Genomic DNA, 23030 nt, shown 5'->3' on the forward strand with positions numbered 1-23030 from the left:
GCGCAACTCCTGCGTCCTACCACTAGAGTTCTCCCACAGCCTGTGACTGTATGAGAGTGTGTTTACCCCCTCCGAGCTCTCAACTGTGGCCCGGCTCCTCCAACCAACCACAATTCTGACATTTAACTCCGGAAACACAAATGTAACCAGCGCTGCGTTACATCCTAAAGTGAGACTGAACGGCAAGGCGTTTGATCAGCTGTCGGACAGCGGTAAGTAAGCGCACAAACCGGCTTAATTTCATGACATTCGCAGCAAAGAAGAACAAAAAATCCACTCCCAACTGCTTGGTTTTGTCTAGAAGCGAGGGAGGGATATCAACATGGCGTCCATGTAGCTCACCAACCAACCAACAAGAATGTCTAGGCACCGATGAAGGTTTTCCCTCCATTTGCAATTTCATTAGGTTATTCATCGTGATTCCGTTCGGTTTGATTATATGAAGCGCGTGACAAAAACAGCTCGAGCGTTTACGATGTCCTAATGTTTGTAGTTTTGCGACTCTTAGACACGTTTGTTGTTTCTTTTAGGCACTGTGACCGAAAAGCGGGATCTGCGCTGGGTTTGATTGATCACAAATGTGACAGGCAGCTGTCAAAGTCATCATGGTTTTTAAAATTGCATTATTTTGGTCGCTTCGTTAATATAATTGTGTTCTTAATGCTTTTGCGACATACATTCCAGCACTCGGGCTGTAGATCACATGAGCTGTTGTGGATACTGTAGCCATCTGTGGGGGTTTTAAAAACCAGTGGCAACACTTGTAGACTATAACAGTGTAAATAAAAGTTAAGATTGTCACAAAAACATAACGTTGCTGTGGTAATATTCGATCAGGAAGCGATCGGTTACCATCCTTTCTGCATGTGTATTGCGCAATAAAGCGACAGGTCTTGCTTGTGACATCAAAGCTGCACTCAGTGATTTTTTTTTTTTTTTTTTTTTTTCTAACTGAAAATGTTTATACATAAAGAAATGAATAGAATTAAAATTTTATAAAACCGCATGATTAAGGTTGTAGATAGAAGGCCTTACAAAGGCGTTTTTATTCTACATGGAGCGGGTCGCCCCTTTATAGGTGCTGCTATGTTGACGTCACGTGACCAGACATGCAAATTACCAAGTTGGTAGTCATTTTAATATTATTTGCTGAATTCCGAACCGCATACTAATCTTGCTATTTCTGCCATAGAAAGATTTGGTAAAAGTAGAGTAGTACGCTAGTATGTGGTTCCCAATTTAGTAAACGTTTTACCTACATACAACACTTTCAGACCTGACCAAGGTGTACAGTTTAATGACAGACAGGTGTGTTGTGAACCAGCAGTATTTAGTATTCAATCTTCATGCATCCAGGCCAATAGGAGTCAGTATAACTGCAACAAAAAGCGCTAGACATGAACAAACTGAGTGCACTTTTGAATGTTGTAAAATGCAAATGACTTAAAGTTTTACTTCTGCCACATGAATAATGTTATGGTGTTGCATATCTTTCTACGTCTGTTCTTTCCAGACATTAAATTATTTGTTTATTCAAATGGAAACAACATTTATCAGCTAACGCTTTGCAACATTATGTTTAAGAGTTGTTAGATTAATGTCTTGTACCTCGAAAACTGTTATTTCCGTAATTTAATTAATGAGTGTGTCTTGTTCTTATTCCTGGAAACTCATTAGAATGCACTTTCATTACTAAATTGCAGCTTACAGAAGGAGTTTCAGAACCATCTGGCAGTTGATTGTAGAAGCTGTAACTTACAGTATGCACAACAGCAATAAATGTGACAGTCATTTTTATTTGTTCTCCATGCCACATGGAGACCTAAAATACTGCGGCACTTTGAGGAGTGAATACTGTTGAGGGTTTTTATAGAACTTGTTTTGCTCTCTACATGTCTTTGTGACTGTAAATCTCTGCTGTTCTGTAATGATGATGAAAGGGACTAGATTTAGTTTTTCTTCTTGTTGTTGTCTTTGATATCCTTTGACATTAACAGCACTGTTCTGAGGAGTTTTATAAGAACGCTTAATGTTTAACCTCATCAGTATTTTATATGAAGATCCTGGAAGAATTTCCACCCTAGGTTTACATGTGGTTAGTTGCAAGAGCTCTTTATGAAGAGAACAGAGTTTAGAGTCTATTTAGATGGAGGCTTAATAAAGAAGTTGTGTTTATTTTGGAGCCATTTTCTGAGAAGATCTATTGTTTGTCCACAGTGATGAAATGAGTAATCATTCGTGAGATGCACTCTTTATAGAAATGGTGTAATTTAATGCTCTCTGACAAAACTAACAAATATTTGCATTTTGCTTTTTTATATGCAAGCACCTAAGCTCTTAAGACTGTACTTTGTTTATTGTTGGAAGCGTGAGTTTTTGTTTAAGGGTTTTGGTATTCTTTCTATAGGTTGGAACTGGCCACAATGTCAAGGGTGGTTAAGAAGAGGCAAGCGGACCCCAAGGTGGTTCAATATGTCTGGTCGGCCATTGAAGTCATCCGCAATCAGAAACAAATCGCAAACATGGACAGAATCTCAAAGTAATTGCTTTAACTCCACTCCCTTTACTGACACGATCACGTTTTAAAGGGATAGTTCACACAAAAATGAAAATTCTGTTATCATTTAGGCCTACTCACCCTCAAGTTGTTTCAAACCGGTATAAATTTCTTTGTTCTGCTAAAACAAAAAACAAAGATATTTTGAAGAATGTTTGCAACCAAACAGTTGTGGGGCACCAAAAAATACTATGGAAGTCAGTGGTGCCCCACAACTGTTCTTCAAACAACATTCTTCAAAATATCTTCCTTTGTCTTCAGCAGAACAAAGAAATCTATACAGGTTTGGAACAACTTGAGGGTGAGTAAATGATGACAGAATTTTCATTTTTGGGTGAACTATCCCTTTAATGTATTCATTTGAAATATCTTAAGAGATGGCCTTGTTTTGATGCAGATATTTAAGTCGTGTGTATGGGATGCACCCTAAAGACACGGCCAGGCAGCTGGTTCTGGCTGTGAAAGACGGTCTTGTGGTGGAGACGCTCACAGTGGGCTGCAAAGGCTCTAAAGCCGGAATCGAACAAGAGGGATACTGGCTCCCAGGAGACGAGATGGTGAGACATATAACAGAGCATGTCTATTTTAAACATAGCATACTTTTATCTACACGCCTCCTAGATAAAAATGTGAAAGGTAAACATGGCTTGGTTTTACTACACATTAATCAAATGAAATAAAGAGCTCAAAATGTAGATATGCTGCTGGCTCCAACACAGCCATGAACCTCTGAAGTCCATCAGTAAGAAATATTTGAATAGTTCCTCAGCTTATATGGACCAAAAAATCAGTTGATTAAGTTCATGACTTTAATGTTCAACAGTGAGTTTTCAGTTGTAAACTTCCTCCATATGCACTAGTAATGGTAGATACTGATGTTTCAGTGCCTTCACCAGCACATAGAGACATTCCTCTGCTGTGTGAGAGAGCATGTTTGAAGGAAGCACTGTTTGTTTTTGGGGTATGGCTTACAGCTAGGAATATACGCATTCGTCCCAGGCTTCGTCAGCCATATGTGTCCTCTTCATTCAAAAAAAAAATCGCTGAGTCTTTGCTTATTTGCATGAAAGACCTTCCTACATGTACACTACTGTTCAAAAGTTTGAATTAATAAAGAAATACACCTTTTTTTTATTAAAAAAGGAGGAATTAAATTTGGTTAAATGTGACAGTAAAGACTTTTACATTGTTACAACATTTTTATTTCCAATAAATGCAGTTCTTTTGAACTTTCTATTGATCAAATAATCCAGAAAAAAATGTACCATGGTTACTTTCCACCAAAATATTAAGCAGCAACTGTTTTCAATAGCGATAATAATAAGAATGTTTCTTGAGCACCAAATCAGCATATAAGAATGATTTCTGAAGGATCATGTGACACTGAAGACTTGAGTAATAATGCTGAAAGTTGTCACAACAGGAATAAATTACTTTTTTGAAATATTTTAAAATAGACAACAGTTACTTGAAACTGTAGTAAGATTTCACAGTATTACAGTTTCTACTGTATTTTTGGCCAAATGAGCATAATAAACGACTTTCAAAAACATAATCTTACTGACCCTAAACTTTTGAATTGAAGTGTACGTAAAACCAGCATATTTATGAATATGATAGCAGTGTAGATTAATGTTCATGTTGTAACTGTGCTGAATTCCGGTACTTCTCACACCAAACACCCACCTGCGAGTCCCTAACACGGAGCGCCTGTGGTTAGTTTCAGCCAATCCCAGCTCTCAGATTAGGATTTTAAACAATGTTTTTTGGATCACTTGCAATCGCAGGAGCAGATGTCAGAAGGAAGCAAGGTATGTTCACATCCAGTTGCTGTGATTTCTTTAATTAACAACATAATCTGCCCTTAGTTAATAGTATGTGTAACCTGCGCATGGGACAGCAGCTGAATTGAAAGGAGCTTCTATGGTGTATGGCTTTTATCAGACTTTTGCCTCCAAATTTGAAATTTGAATCGATAATGCTCATTCTATATAACTATCAATCTAAATATTATGATAATACACACCATTTATACTGGTATCTGCAGCTATACTGGCATCAGCAAGCTTAATGTCACTTCAGTGCTGTGCTGTGTGAGGTTTTGTGCGCCTTGTTTTTGCCACTGAATGCTCATTTTTAGTGATTTCTCTCTTCTCTAGCCCTCTTTGCCTTCTGATGCTCTTTTTCAAGATGTGCGTATGCTTCACACATTAATCTTACATGTTTTTAAATCAAGATTTTGTTTTTGCGAGATTTGAATGTCAATGTCAAGAACAGTTCAATGTCAGAACCAGTTAGACCTGTGTTTGCAGAGTTAGCAAGCTGTTTACTTGGGCTAAAACCAGTGTCAGAAGTTAGCTTTTCCATTCAAGGATGATATTCTTGATCTGAATAATGAGAAATCTATTACTTGTGAAATTAAATCAACTCATATTTGTGAAATATTATGCATAAATAGGCCTAAAATGGTAAATAAATATATGGAATTTTTGTCACTGTCTTTAGCATTTTTGCTTTAAACCCCTGTTAACGTCTTACACTGGTTTAGACCCATTTTAAAGGTAAGAATAAAGACAATTTGCAGACATTTTCTGAAGTAAAACTTTTGCCAAATCCTAGAGATTTTGTACTGTAACCAGAACAGTGAATATGGTGGAATGTCTCTGGTGTGTGGTGGTGTGTTTTGAGAAATGTACTATAGATCAATGATATTTTTAGAGGATAGTGTTAACATATGGTGAATGTGATCGTGGCATGTGAGAATGTGATTGCTCACCGTTTCTTTCAAAGAATATTTTGTCATATTTGAGGTTTGATTTAAATAGCCATTTGACAAAGTATACAGTAGTATTTTCTTTGTCTTAAATCTTTAGCTTTCATAGTTTTTGAAAGTGTTTAATCCGTGTTGAACGGGCTTTATTCAAGCCTGTGTGAAGCACGTATTGTTCAGAAACATTTCATTTCAATTGTAAAAACATAAAAAAATGGCCATTTAAATTGAACCATAATGCAAAAATGTAACATGCCTATGTTCCTCTCATAATATAAACATATTAAACACCTACAATCTTTTGATTAATGTTTATTTCTTTATTATAACTAATGAGTGGGGGGTTTTATACTTTTGCTCTCTCTGTGCTTTTGAAATACTGCTAATCATATAAGAACAGCTTTCATACTCTGTTTTCTCAGCTTCAAACATTGATTTTATATATATATATATATATATATATATATATATATATATATATATATATACACACAGTATACAGACTAAATATTATTTATTATTATTATTTGCCTCTCAGGGCTCTGGTCACTAATTTTTTAAAAACTCCAAAGTCTATATCTTAAAAAGCATTTCAAAGTAAGAGAGCTGATCTTAAATCTATTTCCCAAGATTTTATTTGCAGGTTATTGAAAAGACAAAGCTTTTCTGGATCAGTGGTGTTGTTCCCGGGAGCTTGGTGGTGGCCCAGGTGGGCGGGGATGTGCATTACTATACTCTGTGTGTTTCAGGACTGGGAAGCAGAAAGTCATGACTGGTACTGCTTTGAGTGTCACCTTCCTGGAGACGTGCTGGAGTGTGACGGCTGTTTCCGTGTCTACCACCTCCGATGTTTGTCTGAAGACCACCGGCCACGGGACACAACCTCTCACTGGCAGTGCGGCATCTGCAGGGTGGGTATAGAGCAGAGAATGGTTGTCAAAAGTACTGAGTTCAGTACCAAGTCACTACTGAAATTTCAAATATGTGAAGGTACCAGCATTCTTAAACACTGAGTGCTTGCACAGATACACATGGGAGTGTTTGAACGCAGGCGTCTATCAGCAGATCCTTCTATCAGTGTATATATTAGGGATCCGCTGATAGATACCTGGTTTTAAACGCTCCTGTGTGTATCTGTGTAAGCGTCCGGTGTAGAGAATCAAAGATGTCTATTTACAACATATCTGTTGAGCACATGAACACAATGGCCAATCAGAGGCGTTTAAGAATCCGCTCAACAGCGCTCAGAATGCTAGGGGGAAATGCTGGTATCGTCACATTTTTAAAATTTTACTACCGAAGTCAGTACTTTTGACAACCCTGGGGTGCCCAAACTTTACAGTGAAGAGCCAAAAATCAAACTGGGGTCTGTGGGTTGAAAGTAAAAGTTGCAAAGGCATGTTGCATTAGAATTGCATTCTGAATCTTGACTCGTTGATGGAAATTACGCTACTGTAAGTTCAGAGAAAGGAAAACAATTATGCTAATATGTTATCTAGAATTATTCACAGTTTTGAATATTTATTGCCGCGAGCATAAACAGTATTACTGAATACCAGCACACACCTACTTCAATGGCATGTTTTTTCCCTAGGCTATATTTTTCCCCTCATGGCATGGCAGCCCAAATCAAAGGCCAAATTTGGCCCACTGGCCCTGGTTTGGGCATCTCTGGTATAGAGAGACCATTAGAAAATTGCTAGTTCAGATTGTAAATTCTACCATTTTAGCTATGTTTTATATGCTATATTAATTTGCCCATTGACTGTTATGTTGCTTGGCTACAGCTTATATTTAGAATAATGAACAATATTATAATAATTATAGAAGAATTTTATTCTGATTTTTACTAAAACTAGAAAAAAATGTTATTTTATTGTGGGTATAATGATCAGATTTTTTAAAAATACATATTTTTATTTTCACCAAATAGTAATGACATTGATGTAATAATCAGCATAGAAAATTCACCAAATAATTGTATAGCTTCATGTCATGCATAAAAATGTAACTTTTTTTTTTTTTTTTTTTAAAGAAATTGATCTTTTATTCAGAAAGAATGCATTATATTGATCAAAAGTTAGAGTAAAGACATGTATAATGTTAAAGTTTTCAATTTGAAAAAAATATTAATTTCATTGAAGAACTCTGAAAAAATGTATCAACGGTTTCCTCAGAAATATTAAGCAACTGTTTTCAACATGATAATAAGAAATGTTTCTTAAGCACCAACTCAGCATATTAAGAATGATTTCTGAAGGATCATGTGACACGTGACGTTTTAAAAAATAAATAAATAAATAAAATAAATGGAGTATTGATGCTGAAAATTCAGCTTTGCCATCACAGAAAACAGTTACTTTAAATTGTAATAATAATCCAACATATTACTGTTTTATTGTATTGTTGATCAAATTAATGCAGCCTTGGAGAGCATAAGAGACTTCTTTAAAAAATAGTGTTTGTGTAAATTCAAGAATTTGAAATATGTGTTTTTTTTTTTATGTGGTTTTATGACCATTAAAACCCCAAATGCGTTTTAAGAGTAAGTTAACGTATATAATGATGTGGTTATTGAGTCATTAGTTTCTTGTGGTGATGTTTACTAACAGGGCAGTAAAAGGAAGAATTTGAACAAACAGGAAATGACAACATACCTGAAGTTCATTCTTGGACGCATGAAGGAAAGGGTGCGTTTCACACTTTTTCACTCTTGCCTCACACTTTTCACTCTAAATCATGTAGAAATGAAGCTTTTTCCCCACATGCATTTTTCTATTGAGTTGTGAAGCAGATTTCTTCCTCCTCCTGATCTTCTTTCAGGCTGTGGACCTGCACAAGAGAGGCAAGGAGTCAAAGCAACCCGTGTACAGAAGACTGATCCACACACCTCTGGATGTGGAGAACATACAAGAGGTACACAGAGCACACACCAGTAGAAACAATTCAAAGATCATGTTCCCTCAGCCTCAGCATGTTTTCATGTGTCTTCTGTTCTCCTACAGAACATCTCAGAGGGGAAGTACAAGAGCTTTGAGGAGTTCAGGGCTGACGCTCAGCTTATAGTTCACAACACAGCCATTCTGCACGGAGGTGAGGGCTATTGTACCGCAGTCATCAGTGTGATTTATGAAACGGCATGTGTACGCTCAACTCAAGTGTCAACTTGACCGATTCCACATTCTCTGTCAACAGTCAACAGCGATCAGACTGAAATTGCGAGACTTCTCTACAACGACACATGCCATGAGGTCAGACTGAGCAAACAGTTGGAATTTTAAGCTTGTTTAATGCACTTGACAAACATGTTTAAGCTTTGCTGTTTAGGTTTTTGACAACATTCTTATGTTAATAATGTGTAAAAGATTTTGCGCCCTTTTTGAACATTGAATTGTGCAATTATTTATTTGTTCCAGCTGAACGAGTTAATGTTGTGCAGACACTGCTTCTATCTCTCGAATGCACGACCCGACAACTGGTTCTGTTACCCATGTGTAAGCACAGACACACACACACTCATTCCTGCAGATTTATGTGTGATTTGTGAGTGTATAAACAATATTTGTCTGTGATCAGAGTCCGAATCATGAGCTGGTTTGGGCCAGGATGAAGGGCTTTGGTTACTGGCCTGCCAAGGTGATGCAGAGGGAGGGCAGCCAGGTGGATGTTCGGTTCTTTGGTCACCAGCACCAAAGGTGAGCCTCAACTGGTTTATTAGGCTGCTGTCACTTTAAGACCTGTCGCTGCCGAACGTGACGCAGATCTGACACGCATCTCATTTTCTCACAACTCCTTAATAGTTCGTTTATGATGTTATTTAACTCATTTATGACAGCTTTTATGAGGATACTCGACACAACGGGCATTTTGGCATAATTCTGTGTGTTGTTGTTTGTTCAAGTGTGAACGAGAACTCGATACTGGCGCGCGCCTTTCTGTGCTCATGAGTTCTCGTTTGTCTTGTGGTGCTTGAATTGTTTAAAGGGTTAGTTCACCCAAAAATGAAATTTCTGTCATTAATTACTCACCCTCATGTTGTTCCAAACCCATAAGACCCATTCGGAACAAATTAAGATTTTTGTGATGAAATCCAAGAGGTTTCTGATCTCCCTATACACAGCAATGTCATTCCAAATTTCAAGACATAATAGTGGGAAACTAGCTTGTGAAACTAGCAGGCTCATGTCTGTTTTGCTGCAGGGCATGGATTCCTTCTGACAACATCCAGGAGATCACGGTCAGTGTGCAGCAGCTGCAGGTGAAGCGCAGCTCGGGCTGGAAAAAGGCGTGTGATGAGCTGGAGCTTCACCAGCGGTTCCTGAGGGAGGGTCGTACCTGGAAGGGGAAGCCGGAGGAGAAGCATGACAGGTCGGAGAGGCACGAAAGACAAGAAGACAGACAGGAAGAGGCGGAGTCAAGCATCTCCTCCACATCCAACGAGCAGGTTAGCACTTTGGTGCCACAGAAATGTCACATTTCACCTTTAAATAAGCAAGATTGGATTTGCTTAATTTGGCATCTTGTGCTTTTTGCGACAGTCAAAAGGCAACCAAGAGCCCAAAGCTAAAAAGAGCCGCCGATCCCAAGTTGCCGAGCCCAAAGAAGAGGTTTGTAGTGCATCGTGTTTATTGAGTGAGATGTGGCTTTGAGTTCACGTCACCTTTACAATCTCCTTGCTGCTATATCAGGAACCAGAGCCCGAGATGGAAGCCGTCAGCTCCAGCCAAGAGATCCCAACAGCTGTTCCACATCAGCCCGAGCGTATGTCCGTCTCCACCCAGACCAAAAAGTCTGGCTCGCCTTCTTCCTCTTCCTCACCAGCCCCGCGCATGGTACACCGAGGCACACAGACGGTCAACGAGGGCAACTGCCAAAACATGTGCCATGACAAATACACCAAGATCTTCAGCGATGTTAAAGAAATGATGAAAGCGGAGAACAAGCGGGAGACTGAACGTGTCCTGAAAGAGGCTCTGGACAAGGTGAGCAATGTTTTTTCATTTTGGACTTATATTTGGCTCCCTCTTGTGGCCAGATTTAAAAAATACCCCTTTTCCTCCAAGAAAGCCACACTGTTGGTGGAAAGGGGGGAAAAATCGCAGCAAACTCAGCAATGTGGTCGTCCTTACAGTTGCGAGGTGAGATGGAAGAGGAGAAAAGGCAGGCAGTGAACAAAGCAGTGTCCAGCACACAGGCCGAGATGGAGAGAAAGTGTAAACAGGTGAAGGAGAAGTGCAAAGAGGAGCTCATGGAGGAGATGAAGAAGATGGTAGCTCAGCATAAACAACTTATTTCCCAGACCAAGAAGAAGCAGTGGGTGAGTCAACCTTCAGAACATCTTTAGTGTAGATACAATTATGCACTTGAGTCTGTTTTCACCCAGAAGAGACATAAAAATTTCTTAATTAAAAACAAAACAAACAAAAAAAAAAAGAGCATGGTTTTTATTAAGGGAACCAAACTTTGAAAATGTGTCAAGACTATCAATAACTTTTTTAAAAAGAGTATTTTAAAAGATTTAATCATTAAAAAACGTACGCCTTTTGCTTCTGGGTCCATTTTAACCCTGGTATCAGCTGAGGCTTTACATGATGATATTCAGACTTTGATTTATAAGTTAGATTTGCCTCAACAAAAAAAACTTTTGTGAAATATATTTGCCTCTTTTGCATTTCTCAGACATGCTTTGGGGTCTGAATTTTGTTGATAAACATGAATATGATAATCTTTTTCATCTGCAAGTGAAAGTTTTGCAAAAAAAAATATATTTTTTTTTAACATTCCAGGGTAATATTGATGTTGTTTTGTTAGAAAATCAATATGTAGGTTTCATAAATTTGGACTGTTTCCAAACAGACTTGCATCAGTGGTTTCTCTGTAGTTCAAATAAACTTTTTTTTTTTTAATTAATAAAAGGGGGGTAAGTATAGTAAAAACACTGAAACATTCAAAAACTGAGAAGTTATCAATCACAAGCTTATCAATTTACAAGCTTATGTTCCACCAGGTCAGGTGTTTGTTTGCATATTTTGAAAGCGTAGGTTAGGCTAATTAATACTAAAATAGTCTTGAGTGTTTGAATCAGGCAAAATTAATTCAAATGTGACCCATGATCTGCTGAAGAGCATTTCCTCCTGGTGTCAGTATGTGAACTTCATTATTTTTCCGTCTTAGAACTTTTTCCCCCCAGAAGTCCTAATTTGCCTGCCTTGTATTTACAGTCTATTTAGAGCTTTCACCTGTGGCTAGGAGATGAGAAATGGTTCTCCAGCATATTACTTACCTGAACTTCAAAATTCTCTTCTGGGAAATGTTGCAGCTCTGAGGGCAGAATTAGGAAATGAAGAACAATTATTGCCTGGCTGAGTCAATACTGTGTTGCGGGGTTGTGTTATTATTCTGTAGAGTCGGATTTAGTAGGTTACCCGGAATAATGACACTATTAAAAAAAACTACCATTACCAGCCCATTTTGTTGATCTCCGTCAAGCTCTGAAACAGTACCTTATGTTTGGGTAACCGTGATTTTGTCCAGTAGATAGTGTCCCTGCCCTGGATCCATACCTTTTGTTGGTGCGGCAATGTTACTATTAACAAATATATTTCTGAGCGATGTGACATCGTGTGCTGATAATATCTTGTTGACTGGCTGCCCTATCAGGCAATGACTTTGGAGGCAGCGTTTGCGCACGAAGGTAAATCACGAAACTAATTTCGGCCAGAATTCTGAGGCAGCGTAATCAGTGATCTACAGCAAAACAGAGAGAAATGGAGCGAATATTTAATCACACAATAGTAATATCTAGTTAGAAATGACACAAAATGTGGAAAACGTTGGTCAAAAACGTACATCCACCAACCGCAACTTTTAGACGAAACTTCCAGACTGCATTCGTCACTCGCACGCGTTCACGTTGACTAGCTTTTTGCGCGCTCTTTACACAGCGCGCGACTATCGTCTTTCAAAACTATAGTGTGCTGAAACTGTCACACACACATAAAATTGTCATATAATGTCCGTCTTGGCGAGTATTCACGTAAACACAATCGGTTAATATGAAGTGTTAACACTTATATGTTAAGTGAACGCAAACAGTTGGGATAATCTGTTGTTTGTTAATACATGAAATACTGTCTTAAAGTGACAGCAGCCTAATTTACCTGCTGCTTTCTTTAATGTTAATCAAACAACAAAAGAAAAAGAGGGAATCACTTATGGTCTTAATTTTAATAACTTTTCTAGCTTTAATAAAAATCACTGTATACTTGGAGGAACACTCCTTTTTTTGAAAATAATCTCATTTTCCAACTCATACTTTCTAGACTGAAAATGTCCCTCCCCCTTCAACAGATTACAACATAGCAAGTCATGATCACTGCTATGATGTAAATTTAAACCGATTTACTTTTTTAAAAGAGGAAAAGCCCTTTGATTATGTCCCACCCAAACGTTCCGTTTCATTAGGAATTTTACTTGACAACTCTTGTGTGCAAGTCTTGTAGCGTCTCAGTATTCTCTTGATTTTATTTTTCAGTGTTATAACTGTGAAGAAGAGGCGATGTACCACTGCTGCTGGAACACGTCGTACTGCTCCATCAAATGTCAGCAGGAGCACTGGCACGCCGATCACAAACGTACCTGCCGCCGGAAGAGATGAGCTGCCGCTGGCCACGCCCCTCCTCTCGACTCCACCCATCTACAAGCCACGCTATTGGATAGATCATGGATTCTTGATTTATAGCCAGGATTTTAAACCCCAGCTCCTTAGGACACTTACCTGGACATTTTACTGGGTTGCAGTGAATGCTAACAGGACAAGTGAGCACGGGATTTCACATATTCCTCGTAGAGATGGCTTTTATGTTTGGATTTTAACAGTATCTCTTTACATATCCCTTTTTTTTTACCCTTTTATTTGCTGTATGACGGAAATCAGCCTTGCTTGCATACAGACTAGCTGAAATGTGAAGTACTAGTAATCTTTTTAAACAACTTAATCTGAAGCTATGTAGATATTTGAATTTTTATATGAGCGAATCATGTCAGCCTCCTGCATTGAGTGAAGTTGGTGCTTTTAAAATCGACGGTTGGTTTTTATCAGTGATTGTGATGGTCATTTTTGTTGGGAACAGGGTTTAAAGATGGCAGGTCATGTCTGTCTGAATGATACAATCTTCCATTAATGAATATGCACAGTTCATGGTTACACTTTTAAATAGGCCTTCTAATTTGTAGCGAAAAAACTAAATTATGTGCTAATTTTGGGGTCCATTTCTGTAGCCTTAAGTGTACTAAATCTTTGCCAAGTGGGATCTTTAGTGAGGTTTATAAGCGTGGGCAAATTCGCTTGTACCAGACAGAATGAACAAAACCTGATGCTTTCATATGTCAAGATCCCATTAAATAGCAAAGTTTAATCAGATTTAAGATTGTACAGTGATCAGAGTAAATTAAACAATCAGAAATTATCGCTTTAGGGTTTTATCATGGAGAATGACTTTTCATGGCACTTTCTGACCTGAGGTAGAAGTTAAAAGAATAGTATACATAATTTAAATTCAACCACCATTTACTCACCCTCAAGTTGTTCCAAACCTCATGTGTGAAAGAAAATAGCTGAACTTGGTCTCCATCCATTTTCATTGTACGGAAAAGAGCAGCTCGAACACTCGGCTAAACATCTCCTTTTGTGTTTTTTGCAAGAAAGTCAGTCAAATGCCTATGGAATGACATGAGGCCGAGTAAATGACAAAATTTGAATTTTTAGGTGAATTGTTATCCTTTTAAATATTGCAATAAAAAATTTTAAGTACAAATGAGGTAAGACCTATCTTTAGAGTGTTTTTGAGATGTAATTTGCCTGTCGACCAGGAGAATCAATCAACTGAAGGATGTAGGGGAACGTGAGGTCCTTCTTTGTGTTTTTGCACAGATCCATATGTGCGTGCACCTGTATTCTGTTTCTCTCTGAAGTTCTGGATCTTAAATCACGTCTAATACATCCAAGTTTCTGTCCTGCCCTATTTTTCTTTCTCTCTCGCTCCCTTCCCAACCTCACTGTTGCACTACATGTAAATAACTGTTTGCCGCTAACCGTGACTGATAACGTTTGCACGTTAGCATATGTACATTTCATGAGCGCATTAACTATGTATTTGATAAAGTAAAAGAAAAAAAAATATTTGTGATATAACGGTAATATGTTCCATTCCAGTGTGCATGAAACCAGGTTGTGTGTACCTTATTTTGGGCTCTACGTTCTTGAGTGTCATCAGTGATGCAGTATGTCTCCTTTTTGGTTTTCTAGGGTAATTTGACGCCACTTTGTAATTGCAAGTAACCCTTTTTAAAATTTATTTTTAACTTATATTTATGCGGACAAAGTAATGACTACTGAGAATTTCCGACACCCAGCGACAAGTCTGCTATACAAACACCTGTCTTTCATGTGCATACGAATTAAAATGTGGTGTAAACGTTTTCCCCTTTCTTGCATTACATTATGTAACAGTACTATGTATAAATAAAACATATCAACCGGTGATAGTTTTGCTTTTTTTTTTGAACTGCAGTTTCTCAAATTTAAAAAGACAAATTTACCAATCAAAGCACTTTATTGCACCATATTTTGTGAACGTAGGCCAAAGCAGGCTTCTATAAAAGTGTAATTTAATACTTTTAATTATGTGTACAAAACAGAATTTCAAACACACCTGCACCATACAAAATAAATTGTTTTTTGTCTTTTTTTCTCTCTAACCAACAATATTTACATACACCATGCAGACTCTCTCACATAAGTCCAGATTTCCAACAAAAAAGGGAAATAACTTCACAGGTTGAAAGTTATGTGCACATTTCTTTCTTTTTAAAATGGGGAAACATTTCTGCTTGTATGGGAATGGCAACACTAAAGCTTCCAAACAGGTTAAGACTTCTTTCCTTCATTTTTAAAAACAAACAGACAAAATAAAAAGAAAAAAAAAAGTGAACATTGCATCGTCACTCTCTGAATAAGTGTAAACTCAGTTCCCATACACAGTATTGACGTCTATGACACCGATTCCAAAAAAAATAAAATAAAACGTCGCCTTAAAACTACGACCTCAATGAGGCCAGAGGGTGCTAATATCTGATTGCAGTAGATCTCCACGATTATCGCCTGACGCCTGCTGTGTTATCAATCGGTGAGGCAGGATGTGGCAAAGAAAAGAATAAAATCCTGAATACTCAGTTTTGTCATGACGATTTAACGGATTTCCAGCGCTATGAAAAGCAGTTCAGAAAACACGTCTCTTCTAATGCAGCTGGTACAATGGAGAATAATGGCACGGTTCTCTTTCTCTCTTCACTTTTTGTTTGCATTATTATAGCCAGTCGGTCGTGTTTCATGCTTTGCCCATATTGCATGCGCCAACAATATGCCGGCATTTATTTAGCATGTATTTCCCACATAAGCCGATTAAAAACGAGACTTTAATCCATTTCACGTGAGCTGATCGGGGCTGAAAGTAAACTGCGTGTGAGTCATTAACGTAAATGTTTCATGGAAATACCAAAATCTGTTACAGTCTGATACGTTATAAATGAAAACACTGTGATGTTTGAGCGGTAAACAACAAAAACGCACTTGTGTAAAAAGCCTGTGTCAATAAATAATGATGAAATCCCACAGAAAATGATACAAAAGTTAAAAAGTCAATCCAAGCAAATAAAAACACAACGTAACAAACTGTGGTGCAGATTCGAGTCGTAAAGCAAATGTAAACAAACTTCCAGGCACATTTTTAGGGTTCCTTTTCTCTCAGTAAGGGCGTAGCGATTTAGTTTCAATTAGAAAAAACGAAGCGTTTGTTCCGCACATTTGACATCATCTTGAAATTCTTGAAAGTTGGTATTATTATTATTATTATTATTAAACGTGTGGGTAACGTTCGATCGGTCAGTTGATTCTCTCTACAACAGACACCATGCAAGTGGGAAGTACTGCATTAGAAATGTTTCATTGGTGATTCGTAGATCTTATTTTATATATATATTTCTTTTTTTTTTATATATATTTGTATGTATATTTATATTTTTACATAGACTTGATGTGATGCTACTCACTCAAGATGATACAATGTTTTATATCAGCAATATTATTTAATGAGGAAAACATTTCCAAATGTCTTCGCTCACCAATTCTAAAAAGAGCAAAATAAATAAGAACTATTATCTGTACATAATTACACAATATCAACCGACTTTGTGTTCACCTTCAGTTTTGTACAATGATATTAAACATGGAGGAATCGAAAAAGCAGGGGATGTTTTTTCTTCTTTTTTGCTTCCTGCTGCTCGAGAACATTTACAAAGGTTGAAAAACTAAACCGGCAAATTGCTGAAGGACGGCTGCAACGTACGTACAAATGCAACTAAGTTGTCGTTGTACCTTTTTTTTTTTTTTTTTTAAATGAATGAACAGAAATGGTGTCCAAAGTGTCTGATATCACGTGTACTTTCAACAAGTTACTCCAAATAATCGGGAAACTTAAAATGCACATTTCGCCACAGTATGCAGATATTTAAAAATACCCTTCGCTCATGTAGGGCGGAATAAAAATGAATGATGTCGCGACACCTCACGTGAAAAAGCGACACGCACACAAGCAGAAGCAGAGGCGATTCTTCTTCCGCCAATCAGAGTTTGTTGTTTGGCTTTGTCAACACTTCTTAAAGTTTCTCCCAGTAAGTGTTCATTCGCTGAAGATCGCCCGACCGGTCATGTGCAGTCGGCAAAACACACGCACGCAAACATACACTCATGCTACATGTTATATGCCACATAGATGGGGTCCAGCTGGTCGGCCAGAAAGCCGTCTCGCAGGTGCATCCTCTGTTTCTCTCCGCGAGAGTTGATGGGAATGACGCCGATGTCCACCACGACCACCACGCCCACGATCAGGTAGTGCTCCTCCAGGACCGCGTTGGTCACTAAAGGAACCAGGTCCAAAGCTTCCTGTTCCGAACCTTCCAGCTCCACGACCACAACCAACAGGTTGGTCCAGGGAAACACCGCACTGAAATAAACACAGATCAGTTCATTTAAAACACGTCCTTTCTAATGGGCCGTTCACACTGACAACAAAAACAGGAAGTCATTCATTTTCAATGACAATTGGTGTTTTGAGGTGACAAAATATATCTTAACCCATCAGAACATAAGCGATGTTTAATATACAGCTGCTGATTTCAGATCAAGAAATCATTAAAATAATTGACTGACAAAATGCTTTATGATGCCTTTTGGTGGCAACTGATTAGAACAAAACTGTTAAATGAATAAATAATACATTTATATGTAATATAAATGTATAATACAAAATAATACAGATGTTAAAAATATAATAAAGCCTTTAAATGTAATCTTTACAAATCTAAAAATTAAAAACCATTTTTCATACTGTAAATTATAATATTGTCACAGCCAAATAAATTTGTAGAATGTAAAATGGCAGCTTTTAGTTTTAATTTTTAGACAAAATAGTATAAATAGCATACATTTAATATTAAATAAATACATCAATTAATTTGATTTTAGCTTGAAGTGTTTTCTTTTTTCCTTTATTTAGAAAAAAAAGGAAAATAATAAACATTTTAATATCAGATTAAAAAAACAATTTGACAGATTTTAGTTTTTTTTTCATTTATTTAGATAAAATAGTATATATTTTACTATCAAAATAAATAAATTTGACAGATTTTAGTTATGTTTTATTTTGATAAAATGGTATACATATATTTAATTTATTTAGATTAAATGATATACATTTTATTATCAAAATAAATACATTTGATTTAGCTTGAAGTGTTAAAATAGTATATATAATATTTATTTATTTAGATAAAATAGTATACATCTTAATATCAAAATAAATACATTTGATTGATTCAGTTAAGTGTTTTATTTATCATTTATTTAGATAAAATAGTATACATTTTAACATCAAAATAAATACATTTTACAGATTTTAGTTTTAAGTTTTTTATTTTTCATTTATTTAGATAAAATATACATTTTAATATCAAAATAAGTAAATTTGACTGATTTAGTTTTGTGTTTTATTTTTCATTTATTTAGACATAATAGTATAAATGGTATACATTTTAATGTCTAAATAAATAAATTGTCAAAATGTATATATCAGTGCATCCCTAATAGATAAATAAAAAAAAAAAAAAGGTACTTGGACTGGAAGTGAGAAGGTCGTACCATTCCATGATGCTCTTGTGGGTGCGTATCACAGAGGTCTCTATGTCGATGGGGTGATACCTCATTCCTCTCAGCTCCATGGCTTCATCCAGAGCGCCCACTACATACAGAGCGTCATGCCGCTCTGGATACACAGAGGATGTTAGCATCATTCTTAGACTTCAAATTAAAGCCAAAAATTAAATAAACAAAGGTGCATAATTACCTCCACTTGCATCTGTGAGTTCGGTCCTGCGGAGGAAGCCCAGGTAGCCAGGTACGCGCCCACACCGTCTGCGTATCTCCGAAGCTCAAGCGTGAGTTGAAGTGATCGGACTGCAGGGCCTCGTCTCCATACACCGTGAAGTAACCGCTGCCATTATGGGCACAGTGAACCCAGATCTAGTGACACAAAACAGACCAGGAACATGTGAAGTCGTAAAGAGCCACAGATGATTTTGACTTCACCTTTAATCCTGCAATATGAACTCACCTCCCCTAGATGGGAGTCTCCCAGCGGGCCCTTGGTTTCAGGATTGGCGATGATGATTCGAACTCCGGGTAAAATCTGGTAGAGGATAAAATTGAGATTCAGTAATGTAATAATTGAGAAATATACAGCCAGATGGACTCAAAGAGAAATTGTTTGCAGGTACCTTTCCAGACTCCATGAGGGGGAGACTGTGTGGGGAGCCTCGCTCGACCAGCCGCACTCTGAGCAAAAACAAGCACACTGTTGCTTTCCTGGCCAACTATCAATTACCAGCTCATAAACACAAGCGTAGACATGACTAATGTCATTTTCAAGAACAAAACCTGACACTCATGAGTAAATAAACACAAAATTATATTTCAAAGTAAGAGTAATATAACACTAAAAAAAATCCATATGCATACAGTACCAAACAAATACAGCAATCACACAACAAACTTTTCTAATGCCAGAGTTGGAAAATGATCAATATCAGCCATGCAGATTACTTGTTCGATACTTGGCCATTTTGAGCTTATCGACCAAAACCCACACCAGATTGGCTGATTATCATTAGTATTAGCACCCCCTTGTGTTACGAGTGGGCGGCATGACCAAAATCTTAAAAAAAAAAAAAAAATCTTTTAAAATGCTGTCAGTAGGAAACTTGCAGAGCACCACACATGACATGGGGCGAAAATATGTATATAAATATGTTTATACTTATTAATACATCAGCACGTTTTACTAATTTGTTCCTTCGTTTTAAGTGAATCAAAACAAGGGAATGAATTAGTTCAATGTGGCCGTGATTTACTAAAATGAAGGAACAAATTCTTAATTTGTGGGAATTAATTCTTAATTCGTGACCACAAATCATATATGTTTGGTCTCATGTCATGTGTGGGGGTCCGTAAAAACTTAATTATTGATTATTATATATTTTATTACAAAATTTAAAAGATTTAACAAAAAAGGCCTTAGTTGATATCCATTAAATGTAGTTAAGATATTAATGAAATACGTTTAACAATAAATTTTACACATTTACTGAATTTCATTCAGTAATAGTTTCATTATTATTATTACAGTTCAGAAATCATGACATTATTTGTGGTTATTTTATTCTATTGACAGGCATTTTTAACAGTAAGAAATAAAATAACAAAAAAAGAGATTTTTATTTTAATGTTTAATTCAACTAACATTAATTAAGGTGTGGGTTAAAAAAAGATACACTGTGTCAAAGTAATAAAGTAATATATATATATATATATATATATATACACACACACACACACACACACACACATACACACACATATACACACACATATGATGGAAATTCAAAAAATAAGTTAAAAATAACAAATAAATTTAAAAAAATTATTATATATTGATGGAAATTCAACAAATAAATTGTTCATACTTCAATAACCATGTGGTAATGCTGTACGTCCTCTTAATTTTGCTTGATGCACACAAACCATAACAAATATTCATAACAAATGTATGCTAAGTCTGTCAGCACCACAAAAAAAAACCTCTCTCATTATTCAACACCTCAGTATAAAGAAAAAGTACAGCTAATTTGTTATTATATGATAAATGATATCATTATTCCAGCATTTTATCAAACATAATTCACTCTACTCTCTAAATATCACCAGCAGCATTGGCCAATATTAAACCCATATTGTCTGACCATAAATCACAGCTAACTCGAGTAATTTCCATTACCAGTATTTTACAGATTTCTCCACTTTTGTTAAATTTCTCACCTGTCATGTCGTAGAGCTCTCATGTCCACGTACACAGTAGTCGGGTCTGGTCCCGATGTCCCCTGAAACGCACAACATAAAGCCATTAACCAGGAGACACACACTAATACAGTTTACAGTATACTGTACAGAAAACTAGCTAGTGATTTTTCTAAGGGAAGGGTTCAACTGGTCAATTTCCTCTTTAGCTGTTAACTAGTTAGTAGCAGAGCCTAGAGATCACAGACTGAAAATGGTGAAAAAGATGAGGGGTTTGGGAAAAAAACAGGGCGAGACAAGCAGCAAACTGAGGAAGAAACAACCCAAAATTTAAACAATCACCCAGAAAGGCACATGGTTATAAATGATGCTGTGAACGGAGGCGTTTTAGAGAGCAGAGCGAAAAATAGGAATCGTTTATGAAGCCGGGATGACAAATGTGTGGGTGTTTGTGAAGTGGAGAAAAAGACAGGCGTAGATAAAAGCTGACGGAACCTTTAAAGATCTGAATGTCTGCTTGCGGTGAAAGCGCCCTGGCATTGCAGAACTTTTTCCAATGGGTGAACGGGAGAGCATTTACCAGCTGCTTTATAAACTGAGGTCTGCCTTAAGGCTCCTTCAGACTCCCATCAGAGCTTCAATGCACCTCGCAAAACAAGCGTAATGCGATGCTTTGACCTACACAAGAAAAGTGCTGCAGATAGTGTCACAGATGGCCAAAATTGAGGCTTTTTGCCTTTATGTTATAGGGTATAAAAGCACATTTGATTAAAAAAAAAAAAAAAAAAAAAAAAACTCTAGATGGCACAAAAACTCATCACAGCACTTTCATTATGATCAGTCGCGTTCATTATGCACTGAGAAACTTGATGAAATTTTAAAATGTTTTTAGATTTATGTAGCAAATCAGAATTGATAAAATTACTAAATATATTTGGAGACAAAGGTCTTGTTAAAGGATTAGTTCACTTCAGAATTAAAATTTCCTGATAATTTACTCACCTCCATGTCATCTAAAATGTTTGTCTTTTTTTCTTCAGTCGAAAAGGAACACATATCAGTCCATATAGTGGACTTCAACAGGGTTCAACGGTTTGAAGGTCCAAATTGCAGTTTCAGTACAGCTTCAAAGGGCTCTACATGATCCCAGCCAAGGAATAAGGGTCTTAAGTAGCGAAATGATCGGCCATTTTCTAAAAAAAATAAACATTTATATACTTTTTAACCACAAATGCTCGTCTTGCACTAGCTCTGCAATGCGCCACGCATTAGGTAATCATGTTGGAAAGGTAACGTGTGACATAGGCGGAAGTACCGATTCAGTGTCTACAAAGCGAACGTGCAAAGACTAAGTCAAACGCACTTTATAAAAAAAGGTAAAACAATGATGTCGGATGATTTTGAAGTTGTAGGAGATAAAGAGATTTTTCGCCCTACCGCAGTACTTCTGCCTATGTCACGCTTGACATATGACCTATCGTTTCACTAGACAAGACCCTTATTCCTTGGCTGGGATCATTTAGAGCCCTTTGAAGCTGCAATTTGGACCTTCAACCCATTGCTAGCTGTTGAAGTCCACTATATGGAGAAAAATCCTGGGATGTTTTCCTCAAAAACCTTAATTTCTTTTCAACTGAAGAAAGAAAGACATAAACATCTTGGATGACATGGGGGTGAGTAAATTATCAGGAAATTTTAATTCTGAAGTGAACTAATTCTTTAATGATTTTCAATTTTGTTCATAGTATTAAATCAACATTTTTTTAATAACCAAAGAATATGTAAAAGCATGATATTTGGGGTAAAAAGCGCCCCATTGTTGGGGCTAAAGGCGCAATAATTGACAAACAGCTTGCTGACTTTTGTCTGACATGACATGGCATGTTCATTTCTCTTATTTACATTTAGATTACGTAATCTAATACTTACTTGTAATTTAAATGAATATCCATATTTTATACTGTACATAAATATGTCTAAATTCACTTGTAGCATTTACTAGGATTGATTTTAGTTTTTAGTGTTTTTAATTCTTTTACACAAAATAGTATTGATCACACAAGCAGAATTTTATTAGTTATATTAGTTTATCCCTATAGCAAACAAAACTTACATGCCTGATTTTTTTTGTCATAATCCAATTTCTGAATGTCATAATATGCTTTTGACGATATATCGTACAGCTTGATGTACAGGATCTTTCTCTCTTTATGTTCAGATTTTCGTTATGTCAGGTG

General features: G+C 36.7%; 2 protein-coding genes across 7 annotated transcripts in view; one reads left to right on the forward strand and one right to left on the reverse strand.

Moving 5' to 3' along the window:
• The first annotated feature begins 31 nt into the window (after positions 1–31).
• Positions 32–14869, forward strand: zmynd11 (zinc finger, MYND-type containing 11). 6 transcript variants are annotated; one of them, XR_007927801.1, is made up of 17 exons: positions 32–212; positions 2408–2539; positions 2955–3114; positions 4345–4368; positions 4717–4749; positions 6077–6238; positions 7940–8017; positions 8151–8243; positions 8333–8420; positions 8523–8578; positions 8744–8821; positions 8904–9022; positions 9528–9771; positions 9866–9934; positions 10016–10309; positions 10391–10644; positions 12862–13110. XR_007927801.1 is itself a non-coding variant. In XM_051881542.1 (17 exons), exons 2-17 carry the CDS (start codon positions 2424–2426, stop codon positions 12982–12984), a joined length of 1923 nt encoding a protein of 640 aa, XP_051737502.1. In that variant the 5' UTR covers positions 32–212; positions 2408–2423; the 3' UTR covers positions 12985–14869. The 6 variants fall into 6 exon arrangements, 5 of the variants coding, with proteins under 5 accessions (XP_051737502.1, XP_051737504.1, XP_051737506.1 ...); XM_051881542.1 differs by having other exon boundaries at positions 10459–10644; positions 12862–14869; XM_051881543.1 differs by lacking the exon at positions 32–212 and adding an exon at positions 261–378 and having other exon boundaries at positions 10459–10644; positions 12862–14869.
• Positions 14870–14990: 121 nt separating this feature from the next.
• The window catches only part of dip2ca (disco-interacting protein 2 homolog Ca), a 117094-nt gene continuing 109054 nt past the window's right edge, over positions 14991–23030 (reverse strand). Inside the window, 7 exon segments of the mRNA XM_051881541.1 lie at positions 14991–17389; positions 18583–18706; positions 18788–18836; positions 18838–18963; positions 19055–19129; positions 19218–19275; positions 20815–20876. Of these exon segments, the coding sequence (XP_051737501.1) occupies positions 17137–17389; positions 18583–18706; positions 18788–18836; positions 18838–18963; positions 19055–19129; positions 19218–19275; positions 20815–20876 (747 nt within the window). The 3' untranslated portion in view covers positions 14991–17136.

The sequence above is a fragment of the Ctenopharyngodon idella genome, chromosome 23 (assembly GCF_019924925.1).
Source record: "Ctenopharyngodon idella isolate HZGC_01 chromosome 23, HZGC01, whole genome shotgun sequence".
Classification (NCBI taxonomy): Eukaryota; Metazoa; Chordata; class Actinopteri; order Cypriniformes; family Xenocyprididae; genus Ctenopharyngodon; species Ctenopharyngodon idella.